The following is a 26,165-nucleotide window of genomic DNA, read 5'->3' as shown; positions in this document are numbered from 1 at the left end:
TAGATACAAAGTATGGGGAAGAAAAATAAGGCAGGTTTATTCACACACATACTTCTGAAATACCCAAAGGCCCAGTTAGGGCTCCAGTGTACTCCTTGCCAATTTATAAAAATGCGGTAAGAGACAGTTCCTGTCTGTGATGACATACAAACTTGCCTTTTCAGTTTTATGCAAACTATGGATTTTTTAAAAATGCCCCAGTCCTGAAGTTACTTGTGAATTTCTGTCCATCAAGTGTTTTCAACACTGAAAACTTAAAATAAAACATGCACTTTTACTGCTTCTACTGTAGCTGCTTCTACTCTAGATGATGACTTCCTATAATGTAAGGACAAGGTTAAAAGGGAGTACAATTCAAATAAGGACAGTGAAGAAGAAAAAGAACATAAAAGGGAATCATTAAAAAAAGAAAGCAAACATAAATCTTTCACCTTTAAAGTCTATACACTTTCCAAAATATACAAGTTACGATCTTTAAATGTAATTTAAACATTTTAACATCTATTAACTTATGTAACAGCATATGTCCCCATTGCTTTCTCCTACACAGCAACATCCAAAAACTGGGTATGTTTGAATTGTTGTCAATTGTTAATTGTGTGCTACAGAACTTGCAGCATTTCAGCCATTCTTGGCTGTTTGCAAGAGGTGGTAAGGCTGTTAATTATGCCAAGGTGGTGCAAATATATCACCAAACAGTATTTTATTTCCTTTGTGATTCAGATTGGTGTTTTCCTTCAAGAGTAAAAAGTGCATAAACACTTCTTTGAACTGTGCAAAGATTTTACTCTATTACTAGCTAGTTTACCATATCCAGTTACTAATTTTTATGATAGCTTTATCCTCCAATCTTAAAAGTGCATTAATAAAAGAAAAAAAGCCAATGAAAGCAAAATCCACACCTGTACTTTGCTGTTCATTATTACATTTTTGGGATTTAGAGCAATTCCCTTTAAAACACCAGGAATGCAAATCCTTCCCCCCTCTATACTGTGCTAGATTCTGGAAACATAATTATTCACTTCCATTTGCAACAAACATTTGATGGTTTTCCTTGTGCAAATTGTAGTATTGATTTTAAGAATCTGCACATAAAACAATCTTTGTTGATCATTTTCAAGCTTACTAGAAGCACAGACGATGGTTGCTGTTATAAAAGCCACTCCCTTGGTCTCAAAAAAGGCTTGGTCATAGAAGAATTTCCCCTTGACATCTGTGCAGGGTTCTGTGTCAGTTCCTCTAAGAGATATTTTGTCCTCTGAAGCAAAAGAGATATGCCTTCTTTAGCATCTTCATTCAAACAACACTGTCCATCTGAAGTGCTGAGATTCATTTTATAAAGAGGACATAAAAAGCCATTACAATGCAGGATATTGCCACTGCTGCATGGAGTCTAGTACCAATCACTGCCGCTGGAAAACAAGAGAGACATTTACAAGTTGTAACAGTATAGAGCACACATTACTTCTTAGAATTTTTGTGAGAATTTAGCATAAGCACGAGATCGTCTTTATTACCACATAAACTAAAGCAAGGGCATCAAACTCAACTATGCTGGAAATCCAAATTCCCCACCAAGTAATTGCCTAGTGACCATATTAGAAATGGTTAATAGGGGTGGGGAGAGATGCAAATTCTGTCTGAATTGAACAGTAAGAAGTTCTACCTCACTGAGTACTTGTTGCTTACCACTTACTAAGTTCTGTTCTACTGAAGTTAGTATTTTTTTTACAGCAGCTTTAACAATTTTGTTTGCTCTTAAGCAATTAAAAGAATGAAGCTGAGAACCAAGATTTATTGTGCACTTGTCCTGTTGTAACCTAGAGATCCTAGGAACAAGTGGTTCCCCACGCTCCTCAAAAAAACAGCTCTCAAAACTCACCATAGAACCAATCAACAAACCCCCACTCTCTGATCAACAAGCCTGTTGTGATGCATCCCAAGTCACAATGCAGACGCTTCCTAAACTTAACTCCATTCTACCAACTATCAGGAACATTTCCTTGAAAGTTTGTTTGTTTGTTGAACATTTTATGGTATGAACATTTTATGGCATGAAATAGGCAAAGAACTTCTTCCTCTCCTGGCAGTTTGTGAAGGCTGCCCAGACTTGCTCCCACCCATTTCGCCTTCCCTCCCGGTTGATCCCTGGGGTTGAGAGCGAGAGGCTTACCTTTGTAGAATACCCCCCAGACGCCCCTCTTCTCCGAGAGCAGCCACACTTTCAGCCGAGGCACCTTCCGGAAGTAGGCGCAGGTGCACACGAAGAGCAACCCGAACACCAGCAGCCCGTCCAGCGAATACACTGCAAGGGAAGAGAGAAAGAGTCAGGGCGTCTTGAGTCAGGGCCTCCCGGCTCTTAAGGGGGGCGGGCAGCGGGGGGGGGGTCTAGCGAAGAAGCCCCCAGGCCAGCCTCTGCTCCTCGCCCCGAGGGCGCCGCCCCGCTCTGGAAGGTGGGGGTGGCAGTTAGTCAGGGAGGAGGAACAAGGCGCTGAGGCAAACCCTCACGCCACCCGTCTCACCGTTAGCCATGACGGAAACCCGCAAGGCCCAGACCAGGTCTCGTCACCGCATCGCCCAGAATGAACGAACGGCCAGCGCGGCACCGGAACTTCCAGTGCCGCCAATAGAGCTCCGGCGATGGAGCGCTCTCTATGGTTCGCCTCTTCCTAGAAAGGTGGGTGCGCGTGTCGCGGCATCAAGGCAGCACTAGCAGAAGGACGGCTGGTCGATTTGTTTCGAGAGCGCCCTGGCTTCTCAGCGGCGGGTCTCGCGACCGGATTTCCTGCTATCTTTTGTTTTCGTGCTGTCTTTTGTTTGAAAAAAAAAAAAAAAAGTGCAGAAATCCGGGACTGTGTTGTTGAAGTGCTGTTTGGCAGCCACGCACACACACAAAAGGGGACGGGAGTATTTTAAACTCGATCTTCTTGTGGGATGCGAACATGTGAATGGGGCGGGCTCACCTTTCTTCTAGCTATTTTTTCTTAATCGCCATGCAGATGATTCTGTAGTAGCAGAAAAATAAACTGCTCAATATTGTTATAATTTTCTCATAGCTAATGCGGGGAGCAACGCTTACAACAACCCTGCCATGTAGTCCAGTGTTACTTACCTCCATATTATAGACAGGGGAGTAGGAGTTACAGTGCATTATAATCGTTCCTCAGACAGGGACTTAGACTGTACTTCCAAGAGCTGTCACCTAATCGAGCACTACTGATGAAATAATCTAACAGACTGCAATGCTGCTCAATATTCACATATAATTAAAGCAAAAACAAAAAATATATAAACCACTTACAATACAAATCTTTATTATGGTCATAAGGGACCTCTGACTGTTAGGTCCAGTCACGGACGACTCTGGGGTAGCAGCACTCATCTCGCTTTATTGGCCGAGGGAGCCGGTGTACAGCTTCTGGGTCATGTGGCCAGCATGACTAAGCTGCTTCTGGCGAACCAGAGCAGCACACGGAAACGTTGTTTACCTTCCCGCTGGAGCGGTGCCTATTTATCTACTTGCACTTTGACATGCTTTCGAACTGCTAGGTCGGCAGGAGCAAGGACCGAGCAACAGGAGCTCACCCTGTCGCGGGGATTCAAACCACCGACCTGATCAGCAAGCCCTAGGCTCTGTGGTTTAGACCACAGTGCCACCCGCATCAAAAACGTCATAGACCAGCATAAAAGGGTAGGATACTTAAAAAATATAAAACTACTTATTTAAAAAAATAAACAGTGTGTAAGAATAATAAAAAATAATTACTAATAAAAAATAAAATCAGGACACACACACAGTAATGTCTGGGTAGGCTTGCTGGAATACAAACATTTTCAGCAGGTGTCTAAAGCAGTAAAGTGTGTCAGCTTAAATATCAATAGGGAGTTCCAAAGATTCAGAGCAATCTCAACCATCCAGTCAGCCCCATTCCCCAAATCCATTGCTTACTTGTATGAAGATACAGTGCATTCTTACCATTCTAAAAGAGGTCAATAGGGATCCACATCATTCCAAGATTGACTGGTTTTTTAATGATGTTTTTAACTAGGCAAGGCTGCTTTCTTATCTTCATGGGGTAGCGTAAAGGGCTCAGAACATGTGAAACCTTTTCCTCATTGAAGTTCTATGGATAGGGCAAATACTAGTGGGAGAAAGAAGAGAAGGGATAATGGACACAATAGAAATTATGCTTTCACTAGAGGGATGGGTACCGGTAATTGTGCATCTCCAATTTAAGCCATCTGGCCAAAACAGAAGGCTCATCTGGTAGGGAAATGATAAGCAGACACCTCCCCCTGCCCCCGCCCCCGCCATACAACACTAAAAATAGTGCTGTAGCAGTAGCATTCTAATCTCTAGTCACACTGCTATGCTACCACATGCACAAAACTAATGGAGTGTCCAGTCTTATCAATAAGAACTCAGAAGGAAGGCCCCTTGTGACAGTAAGGATACAGCCTTACTGTGACTTTTGAGTGGGTGTGTATAGGAATGTGCTATAAAATAAAATATGTGGGTTATACAAGCTGCTTCCCCATCCTCTCTTTATTGAGAATTTTATTTGTTGAAAAGAAACTGGAGGCAGTTCCAGAATTCCAAAGATTCTGGATTCATTTAGGAATGGCAATTTTTCATACACTGGTACAGAATCACAAAATGCAGTATAACAGAATGTAATCTTCATAAATGGCATGAACAAAAAATTCCTGCACTGGGGTCACGTCCATAGTGAGTTAATTGGTAGCTACTGTATGGGGGCAGCAGGTGGGCATTGGCAGCAGCACTGGTGAAGCTTCTAGAGATTCTATGGGCACCAATTTGGTATTTTCTACCCATGTGTGTGCCCCTTTCTCAGCTGAGCTATAGCAGTAATAGCAAATCATCAGACCCAGCAATGTAATAGGTGTTTAGGATTGCTCTGTTAAGATGTTAGCCCCAACAACTTTATCTGATTTGTAATAATCTAAAGGGTGCATAATTCAATAATCCATTTTCTGCTGAACCTTGTTGATACCCTAGGAAATGTTTCAGCGTTCCAGACTTAAAAATGACATCCTCTGCTTAATCAGCCAAAGGTTCTTAAAGGAACATGTCACATGACACCTGTCCCCCCCCCTTTTTTTTTTTACATCCAACAACACACCCAGGGATTAGTCTAAGGGCTTTAATAGGTTTTGTGAAGAGCCTGCTAAAAGAAGCAGGGCCCATCCACAATCACATTACCGTCTCCGCTGCCAAGAAAATCAACAGGAGGACTTAGTTCACAGGTGTTTTTCTAGAAGAAAGTGAAGCCCAGTGCTAAACTGTTCTGGCACAGTAAGTACTTCAGAGACAACGTTGCACAGCTTTAAAGGAAAGGAGAGTGAGGAGGGAAAAGCTTCCTCCAGTCAGTGCCATGGGGGCCTCACAGTCAAAACGGGTGAGTAGCTTTCTTGTTGATGGTCTGATAAGGGGATGAAGCCTGTGTCTGTCATATCCCTGACATCATGATGAGATCTTTTTGATCAGTCGGCCACATTCTGTTGCGTATACAGTCTTTGAACTAAGTCTATATGACAACAGAAGCATGGCAATATGGCAATCTAGAAAGCAATCTCTCGAGAGGCAGAGGTGTTTCTGATGGCTGACAACTGTGGAATATTCATCTGCTGGGGGCTCTTGGAAGCTTAACCCTGAGCTTTTATTAGAAATACTATATGACCTTTTTATTTGGGCTTAATCGTTTCATCTTGACTGCTTCTAAACTGATGAGTGGATGGGCTTTGTGTAGTATGAATCATTAAGTAAGTATAATGGTTTAAATCTGAAATGAACAATATACTGTATATTAGACCTCAGGGCTGGCCCAAGTCATTTTGCTTCCTGAAGTGAAGGACAAGATGCCATCCCTTCTATTCCAGGAACAGCAGCCACCCAGCCTGGCCACTGAATCTTCCTTGACCACTGGGGATGGAACAGGCACCATATGGGGTACAGGGCAGGCTGTACTCCCTATAGCTGCACCATTTCACTATTAGAGCTTCATTAGGGGCTAAGTACTCCCCCCACTGGTGTCCTACAGTGTGAGAGCAAATACATTTATTTATTTTTAAATGTGAGCACCAACAAGGCTGCTTCTGCCTTAGAAGCAATTTCTCTTTATATTTCCTCTCCTCCTCTGTCTCCTGTTTCTCCCTCTCATGAGTGCCTCACCCCACAGTCGCCTTTGACTGGACTTAACCATCCAGGGGTCCTTTACCTTTACCCTCCTCTAGCACTGAACCACACATTTCTCTTACATTTACTGAAAAGCCAAGATAGGGAATAAACATATTGTTCAATTGTTAGGCTACTCACAGAAAGACTAAACCCTCCATTACATCTGGACTATGTAGAGGATGTGGCATCTCACTCACTAGAAAACGGTGCTGGCATATTTCTCAGAATTGCAAAAGATGGGAACTATTGTTCACCCACAGTGCAGATGGACATAGTGTCATACACATGCTTTGTGTTAATCCTCTGGTGACCTCTCTTCAACACAGGGCTGTAATGGTGCAAAAAGTAATTGTGCCAGACCTGTCCTGTTACATACAGGTGAAGGAAACAGTTCTTGCCCCCGCAAAACAACCTCCTGCAGGGATAAACTCCTAGATTATACTTAATCCTGCTTCTATGTCTAGTCATCATTTTCACTCTTACGTTGATCCACTGAACCTATCCCTCCACAGCCACCTAACCAAAATCCTAATTGAAAGGGATGAGGTAGATCTGCCAGAAAGGCTACTTTTAGAGATGGTTTGTTCACACTTCAGCTGAAGCAAGATGACACTTTTTCTTTCTTAGGGCTCACTCAAACTGTCGCTTAATTTGGTAGTAAGTTTCCTGTACCTCCATGAATTCTCCACCATCCATAGGACTATCTCTGTAGCACTTCCTTCCCACAAGTTCCCCTCCCTCAACCTGGATTTGCTCATAGGAATGCTCTGAAAAGGAGAGGGTGTGAAAAAATCCAGATCAAGGGAGGGGAAAGTGTGGGAAGGATAACATCATATGGACAATGGAGAATTAATGAGGGCACATTATCCACATAAAGCAACAGTATGGATGAGCTTTTAATCGGCGCAGAGCAAAGCAACACTGATCAACATTTCAATAAAAGGGGAGAGATTGCGTCTAAAGGCAGAAGGAATACTGATGAAGCTGCATTTATGTTCCTGAACTTCATAGGCATGGAGATGATGGTTTTGAGGACAACTTTAAAGCAGCTGAGCTAGTTTTCCAGGGAAAGAGCCACATCAGGTGAAGGGGAGCAGCACATGCTATTCTTTAAGCATAACTGCTAAAACTTGGCATCTAAGAAATCCCTAACAGGAATGTTTGTCTTTTCCCTGAATGATGCATTCAATCTGCTGCTGCTGCAGTACATTCCTCTAGCAAATGTGTTGTTTGTCTTTGGAGATTTAAACCTGTAAGGATCAGGCAGGGCCAACCCAATGATTAGGTGGAGGGAAGCAGCTGTCTCAGGTAGTGAATGCAACTGCCCCACCCCCAATTGCTCCTGAACCCACCCAGCCATTTCTCCCATCCTCCTGAACTGACACTCTGGCAGAGGCCAGCAGTCTCACCTAATTATCTCCCAGTGAAGAGCCTTGACCTAGCAAACAGGAAGAGAGGCAGCCAGCCCAGGCTACACACCCCAGTAGGCACTATGTATGTGAATGCATTTCTTGGCACACATGACTGATGCTGAGGCATCCTTTGTCTGAGCAGGCAGCAAATGGGTACCAGGCAGGGCAGTGACTGAACAGGCAGCAGCAAGGTTTTGGAGGACAGAGCATGCTCTGAGCTAGCCTGTTGCCCTCAGTTTCAATGGTGGACACTGCCTCACCACAAGTGTTGAAGTAAGATTTGACTGCCTGTCTGGTCAGCTTCTCTATGGTGGAATATATGGTGGGGAGATTGTTTGTGTTATCATATCCTTTGTCTCAGGCAGCAAAATGTATTGGACGGGCCCTGGATATGTGTTAGGGATGTTCTGCTTTGCCCGCAGCTCCATATGATTAGGATGTAGAAGAAATAGAGGTTGGTTTTGTCTGACCTGCTGAAAGTCTATGTGCAGGTACATTAACAGAAGTACTCATTTGTTCCTCTGTAAGACCATGCAGGGGAAAAGTAATGAGGATGCCTGGGCAGAAGCTCAGAACGCTCTTGTATAATGCCCCCCCCCATGTGTTGTTAGTATCTTCTCAGTGTCCATTAAATGCCTGGGAACAGGCAGGATAGGCCTGCTGGCATCTATGCCATTATAATAGTCTTGCATTGTTTACTTTGGATGAGGCGGCCACAAACCTGAGCCTGACAGATGACAGGCTAATCAGCAGTGGCTTAAAAGGGAAATCTCATCGGAGATGGAAAACCTAATCTTTCAAAGCTGCACAGAGAGACCGAGGGATCCAGAATAGCTTCATCAGGTTGAGATGATCCTGTGTGAATGATCAGAGCAAAATAGAAGGGTTGGGCAAATTAATGTCATACAGAAAGTAACATGGGGTTAGGAAAATGCACAGGCATCAGACGTAAGGCAGTCTATTAGCACTGTGGATGACGGAAAAGCTTGATTTGCAAAGGAAGGAAGGTCTGTGAGCGGCAGCTGGGTATTCCAGAGCCAGAAGCAAACTGTAGTATCTGGACTCCTTTCCAATAGAAGGCAGGCAGGTGATTATGAGGGTTCTTCTAATGATTTTGGGTTCAGCTAGAGGGTATGTTATAGTGACTGGCCCAAATATGGTCTGCATTTTATTCTGTCTGGCTCCTTTCACCTGCTAATTTCACAGCACTTTAGTAACATTGGCAAAGAGCTTTATTTTTCACAGAGACTTTGGTATAAAACCTTCATGCATTGGCCAGTGAAAGAGCTGGAGATCGAGCACCAGGCACTGGAGTGTTTCAGCTGTTTGCCTCCACTTGTATATTTGTAAACAAACTGCAATATTATAAAATGTCATAAGCCTCCCAGGATCTCCTTTCAAAGGAAACCAAACCAGGGTGAGCACTATACCCCTGGGACACAAGTGTGGTGAAAGCAGAAGTGCAAGCATTTGTTGCTCCATTGCTTTTTGAAATGCTGCCTTTTCTGTTCCAGGGTGAATACAGAACTCAGAAGAGCAGTCTGAACCCAGGTAAGAGTATTTTACAGCAGGGTGGGGGTACCCTCTTCAATCCAAGGGCTACATTCTCTTATGCGGGGAGTGCATGCCAGTGGTGGGTGTGGCCAAAGATAAAAGTGGGCAGTGCAGTGCATGTGACATTTACCTTTATACATGGGTGGGGGCCAGCTGTCTGTCCTACAATCCTAAGCAAAAAGCAGGGGAAGTGGTTATAAATATGGGGAGAAACTATGCAAGCATTGCGACCTGGGGGGTGAAAAAAATGGGGCTTGTGTTCCTCTTACTCACTGAATATATTAATTGGCCATAGCAGCAAAAGTCTGTTGTATGATGCATAGAAGAATGGCATCTATTCAGCCTGTGACTATTGGAACTTGCCCCAAGTACGCTTTTGGAGTCTAAAGGCTTTTTGCATATGATCAAAATAAGTGTGCCCCTTTATTTAGCTTCTTGTTGCTGAAAGCTCTGTGCTATTGGGGGCGGGGACTGCTTTGTTAGAGGTAGGGAATGCTGGGTGATTCTCTTCCAGGTCCTTGCCAGTATTGCATGTGTTCATTCCATTCTGTCCAGCTTTTCCATCACCTTGTGAAACTTTTTAAAAACCCAAATAAAATTTCTTATTTTAAATGTCATTCACACGGTCATTTTTTAATGGAGTTATAAACAGTTTATCAAGGTTTTCATGGTTAAATAATGGTGTAAATGTGCTCCGGAGTGGTGAAAAAAGAGGTAGCAACCATAGATTTCAGGTACTGAAATGCTCAGTGGTGGAATTTGTGATTTCGCCACATGGGGGTGCATTTGTATAATAATAATCTGTGTGGAAGACTTAACATAACAGAAGTCTTGATGGACCATCTGTGACTGACCTGATGTGTCATTTGCATTACAATGCCAACCCTGTCTTAAAGCATCTCAGAAATGGAAGTGCATTCAAGCCCACACTTCAACTGCATGTGAATTGACTTGTTCTCAACCAAGTCATTCTGTAAGCCCCAGGTATTGAGGAAGATCTACACCATGGGTAGGCAAACTAAGGCCCGCAGGCCGGATCCGGCTCAATCGCCTTCTCAATCCGTCCTGCACACGGTCCGGGAATCAGCAAGTTTTTACATGAGTAGAATGTGTCTTTTTATTTAAAATGCATCTCTGGGTTATTTGTGGGGCATAGGAATTCGTTCATTTTTTCCCCTTCAAAATAATAGCCTGGCCCACCACATGGTCTGAGGGATGGTGGACCAGCCCACGGCTGAAAAAGGTTGCTGACCCCTGATCTACAGTATGATATGCCTATCCAAGCCATTTAATTAACATTTAGAGATCTTTCCACAGCTCACTACTGGAATAGTTAGGGGACAACATGGTTTAAGAAAACAGCAACGGGAAGACCAACCTAGCCCCACCCATGGACCAGAGAGGGAGCAGCTTCAGGGTGTTATGACGCTGGGGGTCAGACTCCCCCATCTTCAGTGGGTGAGGCCAGGGATTCAGAGGGGAAGAGAGAATGACTCTCTGTGGGGAGAGTGCTGTTGACATCAGGTCCTACTTTACACCACTCTGGAACCCTTAAAGAAGAGCAGGTTAAAAATACTTTCAACAAATTGATGCTGAACAGCTTTGTAGCCAATTTACAGTATGAAAGCAGAGAGGTAAGTTTGTAATGGATTTTCTGAAGGCTTCAAAACTGTTGTCATGCCATTATGTTCCAGAAGGAGACAGCAGAAGCTTTGAGCATGGCACTTACCAGGCATCTGAAAGCCACAGGAGCCTCATTGAGCCTAAGAAACTGCCAAACCCAGTGAGGGAGTCCAAGCACCATCGGGAGTTGCACCGGGAACTGATTTTCACTCAAAGGAGGTGAGAGTGTCTTTAATCCAGGAATTGCAGTAGTTTAGGCACTAAAGCTTTGAACAGAGAACATACCATGCATTGGCCCCTGAGGTGTACCACAAAATGGTGCCTCCCTGGCAAGGGAAGAAAAGTTGAGTGAAGATCTGCATTGGGAACAAGGCGGGGAAACAAATCAATCTTACATGCCCGTTGGCATGAGAATCCAAGGCTGCCAGAGGGCAGGGGCTGCTCTGAATCATACCAGGGTGGTGTAGAACCTAGGAGATTCCAGAGGGTTGCCATATGTCCTCTTTTTCCAGGATGTGTCCTCTTTTTCATGGGTAGAGTTGTCATAGTTATAAGTAAAGGTAAAGGTACCTCTGACCGTTAGGTCCAGTTGTGGACGACTCTGAGGTTGCACGCTCATCTTGCTCTATAGGCCGTTGGAGCTGGCGTTTGTCCGCAGACAGCATCCAGGTCATGTGGCCAGCATGACTAAGCCACTTCTGGCAAACCAGAGCAGCACACGGAAATGCCATTTACCTTCCCGCCAGAGCAGTACCTATTTATCTACTTGTACTTTGACGTGCTTTCGAACTTCTAGGTTGGCAGGAGCTGGGACCGAGCAACGGGAGCTCACCCCGTTGCAGGGATTCAAACTGCCGACCTTCTGATCGGCAAGCCCTAGGCTCTGTGGTTTAGACCACTGTGCCACCCGCATCCCTATAGTTATAAGTAGAAGTCTGCAAATGTGTCCTCTTTTTTGCTCTTCAAAATATGGCAACAGCCCCCGCCATTTCCTCCCTAGCGGTGGATGGAGACCAGTAATGCCTCCTACTTGCAAAGAGGTGGCATTGGGAAGGGGCTGCTGAGGAGGAGGCAGATCTAGCCTCCAAGGAGCATGCCATAGCCATCGCTGCTATTGCAGCAGCAGGAGCAGCAGCAAGTGATGTATTCCTTGGAGGCCCAATTGGTTGTCCTTCTGGATCCTGCTGCCCAAAGTGGTGGCCGCACCTTGTCTCATGAGTGGCCAGCCCTGTGTTTAAAGCACATTTAAGGCATGTGACTTCCCCCAAAGAATCCTGGGAGCTGTAGTTTAAGAGTGCTGGGAGGTGTAGCTCTGTGATGGATAAACTACAGCTCCTATTATTCTTTTGGAGGGGGTGCTGCAAAATCGGGAAAGGATGCTGCAGGGATCCACAAACCAAGGCACAAAACACCAAGTGTAAATAAAATAAGTAGCACAATCTCTGTTGGGTGTGGGCCCATGGGATCTCTCTCAAAAGCACCTAAATCTAGCATCCAGTATGGCAACTCGGGTGTCCACTGAGCCAAATAAGAAAGGGATTTTTGCCCAATACACAGGAGAGAAACCACACTGGGACTCCCAATCGACTTGACTGGGCACTGGAAGAGGAGGGCTTGGAATATAACAGTCCAATTCTTACAGAGCCCATATTTAGTTCTTCATAGGTCTGATAAGTTAAGCATGTGCCCAAACATAATATAGTTAACTTTTGTCAGGAGAAACCTGGGTTATCATGGAATCTGGTGAAAGTCAATGGGATGAAGGAGGGGGGAGTAGAATAACAGGCATTGTGGAAGAGAAGAAAGGCTCATCAAATTCTGCTTTTGTGCTATGTTGTCCTTTCTGTAGGGGGATCCTTCCAGAACACAAGCCCGAGCTTCAGAGAGTTCTAGAAGCCAGAAGAATCAAGCAGCTGAAGCAGCAGGAAGAAACCCAAAAGCCCTTGACAGATCTGGAAGAAGAGCTGAGAAAACGACAGCAGAAGCTTGACCAGGTCTTTACCATCCGTTCCCCAGTTAGTTTTTCTGGATGTATCACAACATCAAGTTTGTCTTATAACCTCCTTCATCCTACTGTGATCAGTCCATATTATTAATCCCTAACACACACCCAGCTCATCAAGGCTTATTTGTCTTCCTAGCAAAAACAGCATCTAATCACAAAGAATCCATTTTACCCCCACAGAGATACAATTCCCAGCACCCTTAAACTACAGTTCCCAGGATTATTAGGGGATGTAGTATCTACATTGTATAGAACCCTTCTCCCTTGTGGCAGCCTTCCCCTCAGGTGTGACCAGCATCTCCTCTCTCAGTTCCTTCTCCGTCGTTCATCTTCAGAAGTAAAGATAGCCAGTTCTCCTTCCAGGCCCAAACACACACACAGTTTTGATATTACGCAGACCCTGTCCTCCAAGCACCTCTTCCCTTCTGGTAAGCAGATATTACTGTGTTTTTACTGTTTCAAAAACATACCAAATCAGTTTTAATCAGAAGTGACAATGGGACACAAAGGTAGAGAGCAAGTATAGAACCCACTAAGGAAGAAAGGAAGTGTAAAACGTTTGAATATGCTGAACTGGCTGGTCTGACGAAAGGATAAGAAAAAATGAAGATAAGGAATACAAGGAGGAATGGACAATGTTTACTGAATATGTTAAGAACCAATATAAGCAAAAACATAGCTTAGCAGGTCTTGAGTAAATCCAGCAGAGTTGAAATAGAGTATTTAATAGATAACAAATTGGATGATTAAAAAGATGCGGATTAAGCGGAGTAGTAGAAAAGCAAAGGAACCAGGAAAAGAGTGGAAGGGAAGTCATATGGTGTGTGTGTGTGTATACACACACACACACATGTTGTAAGTGGGACAGGGGGAGGGGAGGGAGTTAAATATGCTGTTTTTGAAAATGCAAAAAATAAAATAAAAAAAGAAGTGACAATGGGACAAAAGCTGTGTGTGTGTGTGTGTGTGTGTGTGTGTGTGTAAACCATGGGGAGCAATGCCTCCCTCAAGCATTTTCAGTCCTATCAAAATTGCTGCTAAATCCAGTGTCAATGAAGCTCAGGTGTGAGTGTACGACTTTCATTTAATCAAACAATAGGGGCGTTTGTTTTGCAATAGGCTGCAGCCTCATGTTTGTGCAGAATTGTCTCTCTGGCTAGAACCAATGAAAAGATGTTGAACATTTCCCCTCCTTTACAGTATGAAAGGGAGCTGGTCTTGAAGGGCGAGCAAGATGGCCGGCCTGAGTTCATCCTTGTCAAAGAGAGCCTGAGGAAGATAAAGCTGTCTACAGAAACGGACATCAGGCAGACATGAGAGCCAGGTGACCGCAAGTGCAGTTTCTATCCGAATGGCTCCTTGATGGAAGATCACATGGAGGAATCCTAGGATGCACCACAGCCTCCCCTTGCTGGCCTGCAGAGCCCCTGCTCAGGTTAACCTCAGGCACTGGGCAGCAGGAGAAAGTCGGAAGCAAGGACTAGCCTCGTGGTGGCTTTGGGTGGAGGCTGGCTGTCATTCAGCCATGACAGTTAAGGAAACATGGAGATGAAAGGGCAGATTGGAATCTGCAGTGGAGGCGGTGACTTGGCATGGCTGCCTTTTTAGTTTTTTTTTGGGGGGGAGGGTTGTTTGTTGTTCGTTTTGCTATTCAGTAATGGATCATTACAAAGAAAATACTCTTCTTCTTTTATTTTTTGCATTCCAAGCCTTACTAGGCTCCCACCTGATCCAGGCCTCTCTTTTCTCTTTGTAAAAAAGTTGATAATACTCTTACCTGATAGCTCCAGTGTCAAATTTTCTATGCTTAGATTGAGATATAACCCACCATTAAAGCTAACTTTGGCATGGAGAAACATGAATGGTCTAGTGGGGAGATATATGTTTGCAGCTGTATTAGGATCATGGATCTATAATATACACCAGATAGTGTTTTCTGCTGTCCTCAATTTCCTACCTATAGAATTAAGGGAACGATTTCAAGTGTCTCACAGTCACCATCCAGGAGAAAAGCATTAAGGATGGTGAGATACTCAAGTAGAGGCACAAATAACAGGCGGATGAACTTGGGATGGTTTGAGATGGTGCGAAAGGGTTGGGAAGCTTCCTTAGCCTGGCAAAGAGTTAAAAATGCAAGCTTAGCCTGGCAAAGATTCAAAAACGCAGGTGTGGGACTTCCGGAGGCGGCGCGAAACAGCGATGGCGGTCCTCTTCACTCTCTGAAGAGGGGCTCCGCAGAAAAGGGTCGCTCGCTGCGGCATAGCGGCGACCCGTTAGGAAAAACCACGGGCAGAGGGAGCCCGTGGCCGTGGGACTCGGCGGGCGCCAGGAACCCCCCCAGAAGTGTCGAAGGGACCCCGTAAGGGGCTCCGGAGCGCGAAAGGGGGAGCGGCGCTGTGAGTTCATCGCTCTTTCTGCGGGAGGCGAAGCCGCGCGGCTGCTGCTGATGAGCGCCAACCTTTCTTCCTGTGAACATCAATTTGGCAAGTAACATACCCGTGAGTAAAGTGAACTACAATTTGGACTCAAAATATTTTTTTCCGGGTTTGAAAACGGGAGACGCGTAAAAGGAAGTCCGTCTCCCGATACTGCTTACAAGATCAAAGCATAGACATAGAGGAGCGCTGAGGCGTTTAAGGGAACATTGTAAAGTGGAACTATTGTGCATTTACAGAATTTGCAGTCTTCTTATTTAAAAGACTAAGAGAGATCTTATCTTTGCCTACGGGACTTGTATTTGGAACTTTGTTTCAAGAACGCAAGTCGTCGGGCTGTCAGTGCGTAACTGAGCTGTCAAACTGCGGACTACAGTAACAAGATTTTAAGTTGCTACATACATTGAGACTTTAAGTGTTTAAAATATTGTTGCAATCACCACTCTGGCTCCTAGCAGCTTTAGTCTAAAAAGTAGAGGACTCTGCGAATCTTCCTTTTGTCTTGGAATTACAAATTAAAAAAAAAGAGAACATAGAAACTTTAAATGGCGGAAAAATCCTTTCCTTCCCTGAAATTTTAAGATACTCCCCCTAGAGGATTGTGGAGTTACAGAGGCCTGGGAAACATACTTTGTTTGGAATTTCTGTGGTTTAATTGTTTGTACTCTGGACTTGCTTTCTCATGGAATAAAGGATAACTTGACCTTGAACAAGAGGCAGGTGTGGAATGAGTGGCACAGGGAAAACAAGGGCAGCAAAAGCTAGAGAAAGAGAAAAAGAAAAAGAAAAGAAGCCTGTGCAACTTGTCCAAACAACCTTAGCTCATCACCGCAGATCATCTGTTCCAACCGTCCTGATAGCACAGGAGGTGGAGGCCGAACAGCCTGCTGAAGAGGACATGGCAACAGGAGGATCTGACACAGTTTTGAAACAAATTTTAGAACAATTAGCAATTTTAAACCAAAAAGTGGACAATCAATCACAAAAAATAGACCAAGCAACATCCACTATTAGTGCATTATCTGAAAAGGTCTCTCAGAATACCCAGGCAATTGAGAATTTACAAGGAGCAACAGCTGAAAATCATAAATTAGCTGTGGAAGCTTATCAAAAAGCGGAGCAAGCAAGTAAAAAAGTTGATGAGATTAAAGGTGAAATCAAGCCTCTGCAAAGACAGGGGAACAACAGGCCTACCTGTCGATGGTTGAATTGAGAAACAAGGAAAATAACCTTAGGTTGAGAGCTGTCCCAGAATTGGAGGAAGGCAACTTGGAGGGATTCTTGACACTTTTATTCTCCAAATTTTGGGGAATAGAAGAGGATAAAGACTTTAAAATTGTGACTGCATTTAGACTGGGCAGATCGGTGAAGAAAGACAAGTCCAGAGACTGTCTGGTTATTTTGAGATCAAGAGAAGAAAGAGACAAGATACTAGGCCTACATTTCAAAAAATCTCTAGAGATAGAAGGTAAAAAGGCTGAAATTTATAGAGACATACCTAAATTGTTATTGGATCTTAGAGCCTCATACATAGAACTGGCAAAGCTGTTGAGAAACAACACAATCCCTTACAGGTGGGAGTTCCCGCAAGGACTATCATTTAGCTATAAAGGAAGGAAAGTAAGAATTAGAACACCAGAGGATCAGCAGAAGTTTCTTCACGACAACGGGGAAGACCTTCAGAAAGGAGCAGTCGCGTCCTGGCCACCTCCACCACCAGGAACCAAACAGCCTGGAGCCGGACCATCATTGCCACCGCCGGGAACGGGGGACCTAGACACCCCATTGTAAGGCCTATAAATTGATTCAGGATGTCTCTGCAACTTCTTAGTTGGAATATAAATGGCGGAAATTCTCCAGAAAAAAGAAGGAAAGTATTTCACATTTTGAAGAAAGAACAATTGGACATTATTTGCCTGCAAGAAACACATGTGACAAGGCTCCATCGGAAAGTGTTAATCAATAAAAGGCTAGGCCAAGAATTTATTTCTTCGGACAGAGTCAAGAAAAGAGGAGTAGTGATATATGCAAAGGAGAGCCTGTCACCGAAACTTCTATTTAAAGATGAACAAGGCAGAATTTTGGCTATTGAAATTCATACACATGGAGAAAAATTTTTGATATTAGGAATTTATGCACCAAATGATGGAAAATCGGAATTTTTTAAGAAGTTGCACGAGACTCTACTGGACTATCTAGACTATAACAACATTATTATGTTGGGAGACATGAACGGGGTTGTCTCTGTAAATATGGATAAGTCGCAGAGTGCAAATATAACAAAAGAAGGCAGACTACCTAAAACTTTCTTTGAAATGACGGACAATATGGATTTGATTGATATATGGAGAGTCAAGAACCCCTTAGGAAAAGAAGGAACTTTCTTTTCTGAAGCTCATCTGTCATGGACACGAATCGACCAAATATGGACAACTAAAGGACTGGCACCCAAAACTAGAAAAGTGGAAATTTGCCCAAAAACTTGCTCCGACCATAATGCCTTGAAAATGGAATTGAGACTAAATATAACCGGATCCTTTCGATGGAAAATGAATGACACCTTATTTAGAGATCAGGAGTTTGTGAAGAAGGCCCAAAAAACTTTGAAAGATTACTTTGAGATAAATCTAAACACTACGGTGGAAAAAAGAACAATCTGGGACGCAAGCAAAGCGGTTATGAGAGGGTTTCTAATACAACAAAACACTGTAAAGAAAAGACTCTGGAATGAAAAGAAGCAGAAGATATTGGAGAGAATAAGTGAAGGAGAAAGGAAATTAAGATCCAGGCCCAAGTCTAAGGAAGTGCTGAGAGAAGTGAAATTTTTCCAGGCCCAATATATGAAACTGATAAATCAAGAAGTGGAGTGGAAAATTAAACAAATGAGACAAAGATCTTTCGAATCAGCTAACAAGTGTGGGAAACTGCTAGCATGGCAGTTGAAAAAAAGACAAAAACTAAATACAGTTACAAATCTAGAGATTGAAGGGAGAATGGTTCAGAAGCCTGAAGAAATCAGGAAATGTTTCCAGAGATATTTCAAAGATCTCTACGCACAAGGGCCGCAGAAAGAATCTGAGATGGATCAATTTATTAAAACTAACGGATTACAAAAAATTTCCCAGGAAATGAGAACAATCCTGAATGTCAAAGTCTCACAGCAGGAAATCGAGAGTGCCATACAGAACCTTCAATTAGGCAAATCTCCAGGCCCTGATGGACTTACCTCCAAATATTATAAGGTTTTGAAGGACTACTTGACACAACCCTTGATGGAGGTATGTAACCAGATCATGGAGGGTAAGAGGGCACCAGAAACGTGGAAAGAAGCTTTCATCACATTGATTCCCAAAACAGAAACTGAAAAGACTCAACTTAAGAACTACCGTCCCATCTCACTCCTAAATGTGGATTACAAAATTTTTGCAGATATTTTGGCTAATAGATTTAAAAAAGTATTGAATGAAGTGATTCATAAAGACCAAGCAGGCTTTCTCCCGGGTAGGCATTTGTTTGACAACACGAGAAACATTATTGACATTTTGGAACTCTTACAAACAAATATTAACACTAGAGCGGTGTTAATTTTTATTGATGCGGAGAAAGCCTTTGACAACATTTCTTGGATGTTCATGAAGAAAAATTTGGAAGGGATGGGAGTGGGACGGGGGTTTGAAAATGGTATAGAAGCAATATATTCAGATCAAAAAGCTAAATTGATTGTAAACAATGTGGTGACGGAGGAATTTAATATTGAAAAAGGGACACGACAAGGGTGCCCTCTATCCCCATTATTGTTCATCTTGGTCCTGGAGGTGCTTTTGAACATGATTAGAAAGGACCGGTCAGTTCGGGGCATTGAGGTCGGAGTGAAACAATACAAATTGAAAGCATTTGCAGATGACTTGGTACTAACACTACAGGAGCCAGTTCCTAGCACAAAAAGAGTTTTGGATTTAATTTCTGATTATGGTCGGGTGGCGGGATTTAAGCTGAATAAGCAAAAAACTAAGGTTTTAGCAAAGAACTTAACGTCTACAGAAGCAGATGAGTTTTCGAAAGAGACAGGACTAAATGTGGTTAAAAAGGTGAAATACCTAGGGGTGTATCTGACTTCTAAAAACTTGAATCTGTTTAAGGATAATTATGAGAAATGCTGGTCAGAAATTAAAAGGGATTTGGAAATTTGGACAAGACTAAAACTTTCCTTGTTAGGCCGAATAGCAGCTATAAAGATGAATGTTTTGCCGAAAATGTTATTCTTGTTTCAGACCCTGCAGATTGTGGACAAAGTGGTATGTTTTGGAAAGTGGCAGAAGGATATCTCTAAGTTCGTTTGGCAGGGCAAAAAGCCCCGAATTAAGTTTAAAATATTAACAGATGCGAAAGAAAGGGGGGGATTTGCCCTGCCAGACTTGAGGTTATATTATGAATCTACAGCCTTCTGCTGGATGAAAGATTGGTTCTTGTTAGAGAACACCGATGTCCTAGACCTGGAAGGGTTTGATAACGCTTTTGGGTGGCATGCGTATTTGTGGTATGACAAGGTTAAAGTTCATAAAATGTTCAAAAACCATATTGTTAGAAGAGCAATTTTTATGGTCTGGACAAAATATAAAGACTTATTGGAGAGCAAAACACCAAGGTGGCTTTCACCGGTGGAGGCCAAGGCACGTAAGAGACTTAACATGGAGGCCCACTGGCCAAAATATTGGGAACTAATCGAAAAAGTTGGTGACAATTGGAAGCTGCAGAGTTTTGAAAGTGTAAAAAGCAAGGTGCGAGACTGGTTGCATTATGCTCAAATTCGGGAAATTTTTAAAACAGATAAAAAGGTTGGGTTTCAGGTGGAAAAATCGAAATTAGAGACAGAATTGTTAGAACCTAAAGATAAATTACTTTCAAGAATGTATAACTTGCTGCTTAAATGGAATACACAGGATGAGACAGTCAAATCCGCCATGATAAAGTGGGCACAGGATATTGGACATAACATTATGTTTGATGACTGGGAAAGGTTATGGACCACCAGACTGAAATTCACGGCATGTAGTGCCCTGAAAGAAAATATTATGAAAATGATATACCGGTGGTACATGACCCCAGTCAAGCTTGCTAAGATATATCACCTGTCTGATAATAAATGTTGGAAGTGTAAAGAGGCGGAGGGGACATTCTTTCACCTCTGGTGGACATGTCCGAAAGTGAAGGCCTTTTGGGAAATGATTTATAATGAGTTAAAAAAGGTATTTAGATATACCTTACCCAAGAAACCGGAGGCCTTTCTTCTGGGCATTGTAGACCAGAATGTGTTAAAGAAGGATAGAACCTTTTTTATGTATGCTACAACAGCAGCAAGAATTCTCATCGCAAAGTGTTGGAAGACACAAGATTTACCCACACTGGAGGAATGGCAGACGCAGTTGATGGACTATATGGAACTGGCTGAAATGACTGGCAGAATCCGAGACTTGGGAGAAGAAACAATGGAAGAGGACTGGAAAAAATTTAAGGACTATTTGCAAAAATACTACAAGTTGTATGAATGTTAAGAAAATGCACTTTTTAGGAAATATTAGCCCCAGCAATGGTAATTAGGTGAAATGAAAACCAAGGTACAAGAAGATAGAGGTGAAATCAAGAAAAAGTTTTATTGTATTATGTTTTAATTAAAATACATAAGATCACGGTTATAAAAATTCTGACTTTGGTAACATGATGAATTGAAAGATACAAAAAGTAATGAAATAAGATAACAAATAGCTGAAGACTTTGTATTATGAACATTGGGTTACAAATATATTGAAATGGGTAATATGACAAAATGAAAGATACAATAAGTGATGAAATAAGATAACAAAATGCAGAAGTTGGTATTATAAATAATGCAGACTCGGGAAGATGTGGGGAAGTCCAAAAGATTCTGTAAAAGAAATAAGATCTATGAAACTTTTGTACTTTATCTTTTTTCTTTTTTTATTCTGTAAAACTAATAAAAATATTAAAAAAAACAAAAAAAACAAAAACGCAGGTGTGGAGGCAGGACTGGTTGTTTATCTTATCTGGAAGTACTGGTAAGAACCACAACGAAATTGCTAGCAGGAGGTGAGTTACAGTTCATGATGCTATTTGACCTGTTCATCTGGAGACGCTGCTATCAGTTGGTTTCAGCAAACGTTACACTTATTGCTCTCATTATTATTCATCATTTATATAGATCTCTCTTCGAGACAGGCTGCCCATGCGCCCTTTCACACGCCTCTCTTTGAAGGCATCCTCTGTTGGGTGGGCTGGCCAGTCCAAGCCCAGTTTGAAGACAAAGCAGGGAAAGAAGGGAGGAGGGCGTTGAAGTTGCCCGTCAACAGCCCCCAGGCAGCAGACTGAACAGGCACACACAGGCCGCCTGGCCACAGCCTTCCTCATTATGGTGGGGTGCATTGTATTTCTATTTAAATAATAGGAATTATTTATATATTTACATAGGAAACTGCCTTATGCTGAGTCAGGCCATGAGTCCCTCTACCCAGTATTGTCTACATTTACTGGCATCAACTCTCCAAGATTTCCGACAGAGAATCTTTACCAGGCCTACCTGGAGAGATGTTAAGGATTGGACCTTGGACCTTCTGCATGCAAAGCAGATGCTCTTCCACTAAGCTAAGGTCCTTCCCAAAAGGGAATGCAAATTAACACATGCAAATCTATCTTTGTCCTTGGGGGGGGTGTGTGACAAATTTCATCCACTTTGGCAATGTGTAAAAGACCACCATACTTCTAGATGAGCTAAAAAAAAAAAAAACCTGTCCAAGGATCCAATATCTGGGGTAGGGCAAAGGGTATGCTCATGTATAGGAGGCACAGTGAACACTTATATTACACACACACACACACACACACACACACACATGGGTGGGGCGAAGAGAGATTTCCCAGCTTTAGTTGTGGAAATAACCAAAGGAAGTGCCTGTCCTGAAGCAGAGCAGATGTGTTAGCCAACCTTAGCCCCACAGAACCATAATGAGTGGTGGGCTTCAGTGGCTATCTGAATGGGCAGGAATGTGGGCCAAAGAGCCGATGTTGCCTTGTCCAGTGCTTCTTTCCTCATCTTAAGTACATTCTGCAGCTGGTATTGTTTGGTAATTTTATTGTTTTTTTAAAAAACCATGTAACGGTTTGGATATGTAGTATACATACATGAAGTATATGTAAATCCTCTTTTCTCAGTGCAGACTCAGCCTTAGGTTATTCCTTTTCTAGGGCATTAAAATACACTAACAAGCAGATTCATTGGGATTCACTTTTAATAGGGTACCTGCAGTTTATGCCGTGGCAGCTGAAACTGGAGTGCCCCTTCCTTGAAGCTGATAGCTTTCGTTTTGTTGACACTAAATTCAAACACCACAGAAAACCAATCTGGTGAACTTAAATGCTTTTGAGTTGTTGGCTCTCCAGTACCTTAAAAGGAAAACAAACCAGCCTCTCAGAAATGTTTGCATTCGTTAAAGATGCTCTTTCAACCCTTCCATAGTACTATGGGAAGAAACCTGATGTTCCCAATGGGTAGTCAGCCTCAGACCTGTGTCCCACATCCAGTGGTGCCATCAAGGCAGGATTTGGGGACAGATGTCCAGGGCCTTATTTTAACATAATGAGCAGGAAGCAGGAGAGGAAACATGAAGGATTTGTGGGAAAACATAAGGTTTAAGAATGGCATTTTCTTCTGGTGATTTCAGGCAACACTTGTTTTCTTCTTTTTCTTCATTACATTTCTATACCGCCCGTCCTCTGAAGATCACAGGGCGGTTGACAATATAAAAACACAAAGCACATACCCTAGTAACAAAGAAAAGCAATAAATTCACCCTTACACACTTTAAAAAGCCATAAGTTGTTTAATTAGCCAAAAGCTTGGGTTTTTGCCTGACACCTAATTTAACACTAGTAATTTAATAGATTTGAGAACTCAGGTGGAAGCCCTATTGCAAAGAAAGCAGTAGTGTCAGAGAGCAGAGCTTGACATTATACGCTGTGTGAAGACAAACAATTTTGTATATGATGATCATTTCGTTTAAGAATCACTTGAGACATCCTGAAAACAATGCTATTTAATAAAAACATACATAAAACTATATATTCAAATCCATTATAGATACTAACATCTCCATCTAAAAGGCCTGTTTTATGCATGTTTATGGCCAGTGATTCATCGCACTTAAAAAAATAAAATCAAAATTCAGCAACGAGAAAAGCAGTTGTCATTGAGTTTGCACATCGTGGCACACTCCACACCACTGGGTGCGTATGTGCCCCTGACCACACCCAGGAATGCTAATACCCACTTTCTGCAATCTTGGGTTTCCAAAATTAGGTTGATCTGATACCTTCTAGCTTGGCCCCACCCTTTAACTCTTCTTGAAAACAAAAGCAAGTCACCACAGATCGTTCAAAGCAACAAGAAAACAACTTCTCCATTTAAAAAAAAAAAATAAAGACACCCAGCCTGTTACAGATCATAGTGCTTTGGCCAGCCTATGCAATAGCAGCAACTTAATACTCTTTGGTTGGTCCTTGACAAGAGATGGAACCTGCTCAGATGGTGACTGGATCATCGATGACTGAAACCTGGAGCGGAGATTTTGAGTCATCCGCTATAGACAATTATGGTGACCTGGTGAATTATGACATTTGCCACCTGCAGGAACTGCCATTTGCCTATATCTTTATCCCCACCATCTACTACATTACTTTCCTCGTTGGTTTCTTCGGGAACCTCTTTGTGATCCTGTTGATGGCACGAAAGGAAGGCCGGAAGAGGCTCGTGGACACCTTTGTCCTCAACCTGGCCGTGGCTGACCTGGTCTTCGTATGCACCCTGCCTTTCTGGGCTGTATCAAAAGCCCTCGGTTACTGGTGCTTTGGCGAGGGGCTATGCAAGTTGAGTAGCTACGCCATCACTGTGAACCGTTGCTCTAGCATCTTGTTCCTGATGGGCATGAGTGTGGAACGCTTCCTTGTGATGACCAAGCAGTGGGATTCCAGGACCATCAGCACCAAGAAGAGCATAGCTATGAGCTGTGGTTGCATCTGGGTGTTCTCCCTTCTGCTGGGGATGCCATCTCTATTCTACAGAAAATTGAACCCGGTGGATGACAAGTATTTGTGCCATGACGAGCCCTCCCCCACCTTCAGCTTGATTATGCTCATCTTGACCTTCCTCCTGCCTTTGGGAGTAATCTTGTTCTGCTATTGCTCTATCTTCTCCAAGCTTCAAAGCCATGTCCACCTAGGCAAGAGGAGAAACAATGCCCTCAAGATCATCTTTGCCATCGTTGGAGCATTTATCTGTTCTTGGCTGCCCTTCAACGTGTTAAAGGTATTCTTTGTCTTCACCATGGCCCAGGACATCCATCCCCGCTGCTCAGCAATGATGGCTCTCACGTGGGGGCTGACCATCAGTGCTTGCCTGGCATTCGCAAACAGCTGTGTTAACCCTATCATCTATGTCTTTATGGATCAGCAATTCCGACAGCAGGCCCTGAAGCATTTCCCTGCTCTCTGCAGCAAAAGGGGAAATGTGCAAAGTTCAGCCCTGTCCTTTTCATCCACAGACACAAGCCTCCTATTTGCCAGCAGGAAGAAGCCCACACCAGCAACATCAGCTCGGGCAGGAGACCCAGAGAGCAAAGGGGTAGGTTTGTAACCCTCCAAGAGTAGTATAATGTTGGCTGGACTGCTGTGAAAAGCCAGCAAGATTTCTGGGCTATGCTAGTTGGGGAAAGGAGCGCAGGGAGATGAGTTAGAAGCCTGCACTAAGTATGCCAAAGGAATGGGTATAAAGATTCTGACCATTTGATGTAAATCACAGTAATATCAAGGATGTAGAATTCAGTTATCCAAACATGTATATCAAATGCATAAAATCAACTCCCACTTATGTAAATTGCCTACCAATTGCTACTGCACAATAAGCAGGCAGATTTAACCTATGTAAGACTTCATTAAATGATTTCAACTGTCTAAAATGGTGGTATTATAGATTTAAATAGTTGCAATTACAGTAATATATGCTGGTGAAAAGTGAATGCTTTTAGCTGTATGTACAGTTGCTTGCCATCTGCTTATCTCCCCATATCTAGATTTCATGTAGCTTTTACTAGTTTGATGAACAGCTGTTGATCCTTGATTGAAAATATGCTTAAATAAATAGAGAAGGAAGATGAAAAAAGTTGTTGTGTAATTCTATATCAAATATTCTTTGAAGCAATAATGTGAAAAACCACCTGCCAAAAAAGCAATAAACATTGTATGTTTAACTAAACAATAACTATGCATTTTATTTTATTTTGTTTTAAATGTCCTGTTGCCATGATGAAGCTGTTCTGATTTAGTTTTTCAAACAGTTTTGTTTGCCTGAAGTCTGGGTTTCTTACAGTAAGCTTTCTTAATTTTGCTTAAGAAATATATAACTCTGCAAATTTGTGTGACCTTGTTCCTTAACCAAAAAGCAGGAAAACTCTTCACACAACAATAAATTCAAGACTACCTTTCACATAATTCAAGTCTATGGCTGAGAGCAGCTAAGTCATGAAATGTTGAAGGTGTCAATTAAAAGGAAAATGGGGTGGGGTAGGATGGGGAGACTGGCCAGCTTGAAGCCATAACACAAGGGTGAGTGTTTTTGAGGTTGAGGACAATATTACCACAGTGGACAGCTGCTGGAGGTCACATTTCAGAGAGGGCAAGGCTAGTCCCACATGCAATTACACGTTCTTCACACATAATACACATACACCTATTTCCTATTGAAACAGAGGCACATATTTAATTCTTAAGCTATATACCTTTAATGTACCTTTAAGGTATATTCAAAGCTCCCCCCGCCCCAAGAATCCTGGGAACTGTAGCTAAAAGGTGCTGGAAATTGTAGCTCTGTGTGG

At 42.8% G+C, this 26,165-nt stretch overlaps 3 protein-coding genes across 5 annotated transcripts; 2 read left to right on the top strand and 1 right to left on the bottom strand.

Annotated features, from left to right (window-relative positions):
* Window positions 1–11: 11 nt before the first annotated feature.
* On the bottom strand, window positions 12–2,664 carry TMEM167B (transmembrane protein 167B). The gene is made up of 3 exons (XM_081866682.1): window positions 2,523–2,664; window positions 2,174–2,305; window positions 12–1,412 (listed from the first exon to the last, which is right to left on the bottom strand). Exons 1-3 carry the CDS (start codon window positions 2,530–2,532, stop codon window positions 1,330–1,332), a joined length of 225 nt encoding a protein of 74 aa, XP_081722808.1. The 5' UTR covers window positions 2,533–2,664; the 3' UTR covers window positions 12–1,329.
* On the top strand, window positions 1,419–22,101 carry LOC309344351 (protein FAM107B-like; the record flags this gene model as incomplete). Of its 3 annotated transcripts, XM_081866669.1 has the most annotated exons (7): window positions 2,685–3,103; window positions 5,262–5,420; window positions 9,126–9,162; window positions 10,860–11,007; window positions 12,638–12,782; window positions 13,994–14,959; window positions 21,260–22,101. In XM_081866669.1, 5 exons carry the CDS (start codon window positions 5,397–5,399, stop codon window positions 14,108–14,110), a joined length of 471 nt encoding a protein of 156 aa, XP_081722795.1. In that variant the 3' UTR covers window positions 14,111–14,959; window positions 21,260–22,101. The 3 variants fall into 3 exon arrangements, with proteins under 3 accessions (XP_081722794.1, XP_081722793.1, XP_081722795.1); XM_081866668.1 differs by lacking the exons at window positions 2,685–3,103; window positions 5,262–5,420 and adding an exon at window positions 1,419–2,009; XM_081866667.1 differs by lacking the exons at window positions 2,685–3,103; window positions 5,262–5,420 and adding an exon at window positions 2,531–2,677.
* Window positions 22,102–22,122: 21 nt separating this feature from the next.
* Window positions 22,123–25,509, top strand: GPR25 (G protein-coupled receptor 25). The gene has a single exon (XM_081866643.1). It carries the CDS (start codon window positions 23,807–23,809, stop codon window positions 24,926–24,928), a length of 1,122 nt encoding a protein of 373 aa, XP_081722769.1. The 5' UTR covers window positions 22,123–23,806; the 3' UTR covers window positions 24,929–25,509.
* The last annotated feature ends 656 nt before the right edge of the window (window positions 25,510–26,165 follow it).

The sequence above is a fragment of the Podarcis erhardii genome (assembly GCF_964252035.2).
Source record: "Podarcis erhardii genome assembly, chromosome: 6".
Lineage (NCBI taxonomy): Eukaryota > Metazoa > Chordata > Lepidosauria > Squamata > Lacertidae > Podarcis > Podarcis erhardii.
This window is presented reverse-complemented; position numbering and strand designations above follow the sequence as displayed.

What these genes read in the sequence shown, in the direction of transcription:
- TMEM167B (XM_081866682.1), bottom strand. An exon ending in CTGGGGGGTATTCTACAAAG is followed by an intron (nt 1,413 to 2,173) that starts GTAAGCCTCTCG and finishes CTTGTTTTCCAG; the next exon opens with CGGCAGTGATTGGTACTAGA.
- GPR25 (XM_081866643.1), top strand. Translation starts at nt 23,807, where the DNA reads ATGGAACCTGCTCAGATGGTGACTGGATCATCGATGACTGAAACCTGG.